This window comes from Cajanus cajan, chromosome 1 (assembly GCF_000230855.2).
Source record: "Cajanus cajan strain Asha chromosome 1, NIPB_CcT2T_4, whole genome shotgun sequence".
Taxonomy (NCBI): domain Eukaryota; kingdom Viridiplantae; phylum Streptophyta; class Magnoliopsida; order Fabales; family Fabaceae; genus Cajanus; species Cajanus cajan.
Window position 1 is genome coordinate 6,169,849 of NC_138517.1, and position 6,431 is coordinate 6,176,279.

The 6,431-nt window shown below is 31.9% G+C and overlaps 1 protein-coding gene across 1 annotated transcript; it reads right to left on the reverse strand.

Annotated features, from left to right (window-relative positions):
- Window positions 1–2,123: 2,123 nt before the first annotated feature.
- Window positions 2,124–6,177, reverse strand: LOC109804034 (ATP-dependent Clp protease ATP-binding subunit CLPT1, chloroplastic). The gene is made up of 6 exons (XM_020365777.3): window positions 5,871–6,177; window positions 5,741–5,776; window positions 5,535–5,644; window positions 3,538–3,717; window positions 2,561–2,688; window positions 2,124–2,484 (listed from the first exon to the last, which is right to left on the reverse strand). Exons 1-6 carry the CDS (start codon window positions 6,146–6,148, stop codon window positions 2,443–2,445), a joined length of 774 nt encoding a protein of 257 aa, XP_020221366.1. The 5' UTR covers window positions 6,149–6,177; the 3' UTR covers window positions 2,124–2,442.
- Between the last annotated feature and the right edge of the window lie 254 nt (window positions 6,178–6,431).

Consider the following 6,431-nt stretch of genomic DNA (forward strand, 5'->3'; position numbering starts at 1 on the left):
GTGTGTGGGCAAGGTCAAGGCACACATGTATGAAGCAATCACAGTATATGGGCCAAGTCGAACTATACTGGTTACAAGCGGCCAATTCGAGTAAAGTACGAAGTTAAAAACTTAGTTCCTAACAGAGTATCGGAGGGTTATAGTATTTGGAGGATAGTCAGTGGACTAATCACATAAGTGGCTTAGCTGAGCTAGCTAATGTCATGGTAGGCCTAAACCCAATTATCATATCTTGACATAGTACTATACTTCCTTGCTTAAGTGGCAAAGTTTGAAAAATCGTTATTGTGTTGTGAATTTTTATCAAAATTTGTTATTTATCTAGCAAGCACAAAAAGGTTGTATTGTCGGTTCGATATGACCTAGCCACTTAAACTGCTCACCTTGTATTGTAGGAGATCTCTGAATTGAAATGTGTGACGATGCATGTGTTGATACGATGTTAATATGTGTTGTATTGTTGAAGTGTTGTTAAGATGTGTAGTATATGTGTTGTTTGTTACTTGTGTTGGATGTGAAAATGAATTTGTGTTTATGTGTTGCATACTTAATTATATGTGTTGTTTACCTAGCTTACCCTTGCATTTTTCCATATAGTTTAGACTGCGATGATCATATGTTGTATAGGAGTAGGACAGGGATAGGCTGGAGAGTAGTAGTGGAGTCCACAGTAGTGTTTGGAGTTGGATTTTATTTTGTAGACTATCAGTTGTTGATAGATACTTTTGTATAAATATTTATATATAGTTGTTGGACAAGCAACATAGTTGGTCATATTCATGAGATGTAGATGTGCTTATATTATATTACTGTTTCAGTATATGTATATATGTGGTTAGTTGTGTGTTGCGTAGTGTGATGGTCATGACGGGTCATTACAAGAATCAGATAAAATTATTTTTGATATTTTTAAGTGTAATTAAAATGAATATTTAAATTTACTTTAAATATAAATTCTTATCAAATATGTATTTTTATTAAAATTATAATATTTTTTGACAATTATAAAAATTAATATTCTGACATCTTATCAATGATCCATATTTACAATTTATAACATATAATATTAGTATTATTTAAAAATATTTGTTAATTACTTTTTTATTTTTACTTTTTCTAGACAATTATATGCTTGATTAATAATTTTTCACTTTTCTACTACTTATTTTTCTTTTTAATCAATAGAATAAATTACATTATCACCTCCTATTTCTTTTTTATAAAATTGCATTATATACCTTTCCATTTTTTGAACTTATTGTAAGATCAGTTAAAAATTGACTAAATATTATATTATCTTTCTCACCCATAAATAATACCAAATCTATTAATATATTCGTATCATGTTATGTGTACATGATTTTTAATAATTTTTTTCTTCAAAAAAATGTCTATCACCTTCCTTGAGAATAAGTGCAACTATAATTTACTCTAACTAATCTATTCAAAGCATATATATGTGTGTACTTTTGTAAAGAAACACCTATATTTGCTAGCTATTTTTTATCTGCACTTTTTTTCAACAGTTATGCCCTAAACTAGAGTCCATTTGAATAATTTTTTCACAAAGTACTTTTAAAAGGCAAAAAAAAATTATTCAGATACAACTTAGAAGAATTTTTGGTAACTTCTTTAAAGAAAATAAATAACTTTGTCTAGTAAATGAACTTTCAAAAAAAAAAAGTATATCCAAATAAATTTAAAAGAAATCAAAACAGATTTATCGCTGAAACTAATTTATACAAAAGTTAAAAATAAGATTGTGACAAAATTAATAACAAATAACTTTCATAAATTAACTTTTGAATTAACTAATTTTAACTTCTAAAAAAAATTATTTTATTTTTTCTTCCTAATTTCCTGTCCAAAAAGTGTTTCTAAAAAAAATTTATCTCCTTAATAATTTTACATATATGGAGTAATAATTACTCCTCAATTGAAAACTCACATCCTATTCTTAAAAAAAAGAACACTGACTCATTCCCTCACCTATTACTTTTCTTCTGTAATTTCCTATTCTCCATGTCGAATCAATGAACATCGAATAGAACCTCCCACACTTCTTTTTCTTCTAGGCTAATGCATGAAACAAATAAATCATTTCTTTCACAGATCATAAGATCTTTTCGAGGACCATTATACCTAATTTCAGAATAAAAAGTGTCGCTGTTAGGAAAATGATACAGATACAATTCAAAAGTGTGATAAGTTACACGGAAGATGCAGTGGGTGACTGCAATTCCACCATCACACACTGCTTAAAAATTGATTTCCACAAAATTTGTATAAATTAAAAAAGAATAAGAATTGCATCATTTCCAAAATGGTGTACAACACTGTCTGAAATAACATAACTTGAGGGAGTGTAGTTAATTTTCTCAAGAGGAACTTGCTACCCCAAGGGTCAACATGTGTCAACCAACCATCATTGCAAGAAATTTCTTACGCTTGCCTTTTGAAACTCAAATCAACATCTCCATCAATCTGCAAGAGACATAAACCATATTTACACATTAACATTAAGGAGGCAATCAACAAAGTAACAAAACTTGAGACTTACTGTTTTAGCAAGTTCTTTGGCTTTTTCATCATTGAAACCTAGAGTAACCAAAATCTGTTGACCTGCTGATTCTTTTTGTGACCAAATTCCTAGAAGTATGTGTGTCACGTTTATTTCTCCTCCTTCACCTAAATTTTATATAATAGTTTTAGTAAATACTCGAGAAAACATTATAAAAAAATAAAAAAATTGAAGGTTATTAGGAAGCAATGGCTTGGGCATTTAAAACATTTTTTGATCTATAGGAATTACATTATAAGCATTTACTTCCAGAGCGAGATGGTCAAGTGGTTAACTAAATGAGCCATACTTGGATAGCATTTAAGCTAACTTTTTAAGATCTTAAAAGTTACTTTAAGGTTAAAGCTAAAAATAAGAGCTTTAAAATTCAAGTTATTTAGTAGGTTCTTGGGTCTCGGGTCTTGGAATTTGGAATAGAGAAGGAAAAGCTGCTAAAATTAGCTAAAAGCCTCATTTTGCGTTTACTTCATTAAAAAAAGGTCCTTTATTTTGTATAACTTTTGCACAAATGTGTTTGGCACAACTTCTTTAAAAGAGAAGAGAAGCTAAAAAAAAGCTGTGACGAACACCAACTTAAGCAAATTAGAGACATGGCTGAGACACATAAAAGTTATAAAACTACTAAAGCTGATTGCATTTGATGAAGTTTTGGTATTACCAAATTTTCAGTCTTCATTGGGTAATGAGGAGAAAAAGATGTCATTTAAAATCAAATTTCATACTTAAGCAGTTCAGCCTCTTTGCAACAAAAGAGACACCAACAACTGAAAACATCTTTCTACTAGACCTTGCAAACTCACCAATAGATTCATTTTGAGCATCAAGTAACTCGCATAATGAAAAATATTTGAAAATGGGGCATCCCAAACTGAACAATGAATCTAGCTCATCAATTAAAACAAAAAATTGGCAAGGGGCTATTAGTTGATACTTGTCATTGCGGAAACCATGCATACCTGACTTCAATTTCTCCTCAATTGCCCAATCAAGGGCTTTCTGGGCTGGTTCAGTCAATGGAGGGTGCTCAGGGCTGAAGAAATACATATCAGATTTCCCAAGTAGCTCCATGATTTCTTCACGTACTTTGAAAAGAGTAATTCCATTAGCTCTTAAAAATTTTGCGGCTTTACTTGTTCCTGAAAGGAAAACAAAAATTGATTTAAGTGTTCAAGGGTATACATAAGGCAAAAATCCAGAACAATGTTTAAATTGATTAAGTGCTCAACTCAAGGATATACAAAAGGCACAAATAACTTAAGAAACCCAAATGGCAGGATCTTGCCAACAAAATGACTTAAAAAGGAATTTATTTCAACTAGAATAAATTAAGAAGAAGAATAGACTCTAGTGCCACATTTTGAATAGCACATTTGTTTAGGTTACTCCATCGGAAGTTATAGTGACAAAGGAACCATCGATGGACATGTACACAGTATCCTTTTCTTTCAATGTGAATGAAGCATATGAATACAATAGTTCACATAGTAGAGGAAAAAACCGCAAGTAAATGTTCATCTTCAATGAAAACTTGAGCACGTCTACCTTAAGATACATTATTGTTGAACCCAAAACTCATTTGGACGGATGAAACAGAAGATAACATTTTTCTTTTCACTCTCTTTTTTCTGATCCAGCATTGTTTATAAATTGAGAATAATGGAATATTTCTCAAGTCTTGGGGGCAAATGCAAGTACTTTTATAATGCCCAGTACACCATATGCAAAACCAAATAGGGTACCTAAGTACGTGAGATATTCAACCTTCCACAGTGCTCTGATGGATTTATAAAAGATAGTTGACCACATCCATATCAATACAACAAGGAGCATTCATCCAGTTGGTAATTGTATGGGTATAAACTATAAAGTATGGCAACAAAAATCTCATAAAAACTATAAATGATAGGTCAGAAATAGGACTATATTAATTACGAATGAACATTTATGCTCAGTTAAACCCATCCGCATTTTAAGAATAATGGTTATTAGCTGGAAAGGGAAACATTTAGTATCCAATCCAATGTGAATTTGACAATAAAACATATATAAAAAATATCCAATAAAAATACAAAAGCATTTTCCAGCAACAGCCACGAAGCTTACCTACTGCTTTTCTATCAATTTAAAGAAAGCCATGCTGCGCTTACTTAAACTTAAAGGATTTGAATTTACCATTCAATTAATGGCTACAGGACAACTATGACACGTGGGTACTTAAATATCTTTCCAATACTGGTACTAATTGGGTACACTTGGTTATGTATGCAAAATTCACTTATCAGATATCACTTAAGTACAAACATAAACACCAAAGTTTGTTACTAAGCTGTTACATTTGTAAATAAATGAATAAAAATACAAAAATATTTGCAAGCAACAGCCAGAAAGCTTAACTGATAAGTGAGTATTACATCGTCAACTAATTAGAAATTACCCTAAATATGACCTTTAACATAATTATTGCAAAAGTCAACACTCTTATCATACATGACATTTTGACAATATATGATTAGATAACAGTGTAAAAACACCTGCGAATGCATTCTAATTAAATTAAATTCAAATTACAACTCTAATACTTCTTTGTTATTCTTTTATATTTTTACACAATATAGTCCCCAACAACAGTTAAAAAAAAAAGTTTAATGGTTATGCACTGTTAATGTAAAATCTTTCACACTATCAATCATCGCTATTGTAGCTATTGTAACTATTAAGATGATTATTGTAAAAGTCAATGAACTCTCCATAAGAAGTGATAAAAAAAAAAAGTGCTTGTGATTATATCATATGACAATGTAAAAGTGCATAACTTTTTTTCTCAAAAAAAAAAAATTACTCATCTTTATCTAGTATCCATGCAACACAGTTAGACAAGTTCAATGATAGAAGCACTAATTTTAAAATTTTCTTAGCTATTACTGAAATTCGCAAAACACCAATTGTAACTAACCTTCAACCAAAATCCCCATTAGAAGTGCCTCGGTTCCCGTGTTTGGATACTTGAGCTTCCTCGCTTCCAATTCCCCCATTGCAAACGACTTTATGGCCCTCGCCGACCACCTGAACCAATCACACACACACACACACAAACCCAATTACGCCACCGATAAACGACGACAACAACAACAACAACAATAACGACGACGACGAACTCACTTTGGGGTTTTCTCGGTCGCGCCCGAATGGGGTTTCCTGCAGAAACGTGAAAAAAGGCATAAACTTTGAGCGGTATGAGACGACCCAGAAGAAAATTGGAGAGAGGCGTGAGAGGTTTGAGGGAACTTACGGGTTGGGGAGGCTGAAGGAGACGGTGGCTGACGTGGCGCGGCAATTGGTGTTGGGGAGGGAACGGAAGGATGAGATGGCGGCGCGTGGGAGGGTGATCCTGGTGCCGAAGAGGGAGGTGGGAGGGAGCGTGCAGTGGTTGGGGCTTGAATGGGGTGAAGAGTGAGGAGAAAGTGTGGGTAGGGTTGGAGATAGTGTAGGGATTGAAGCCATTGGAAGAGAGAAAAGAGGGGCTTTGGGGAGAGGGGTTGGGTAAATGGGGAGAATGGAAGCTTTCATCTTCAAGTAGGAGGAAGAGTGAAGACATTCATGATAATTTTTTGGAGAGGTAAAGGCTATAATATAAAATTAATATATTTCATAAATATATATAACTAAACATATATTTAAGTAAACATAAAAATAATATTTAAATATATCTAACTCTATCTAGTAAGTTGTTTTTTTTTTGTTATTTTTAGTTCCGAACAATTTTTAATTTTTTTATATCACTAACTCTAATTAGTTTAGTAGTAAAATAAATAATAAAATATTAATTAAGATAAAATGAAATATTTTAATA

Coding starts and splice junctions, on each gene's coding strand:
- LOC109804034 (XM_020365777.3), bottom strand. CDS start 6,148: ATGAAAGCTTCCATTCTCCCCATTTACCCAACCCCTCTCCCCAAAGCC. Junction 5,777..5,870: donor TCCTTCAGCCTCCCCAACCC/GTAAGTTCCCTC, acceptor ACGTTTCTGCAG/GAAACCCCATTCGGGCGCGA. Junction 2,689..3,537: donor TGAGGAGAAATTGAAGTCAG/GTATGCATGGTT, acceptor TATAAAATTTAG/GTGAAGGAGGAGAAATAAAC.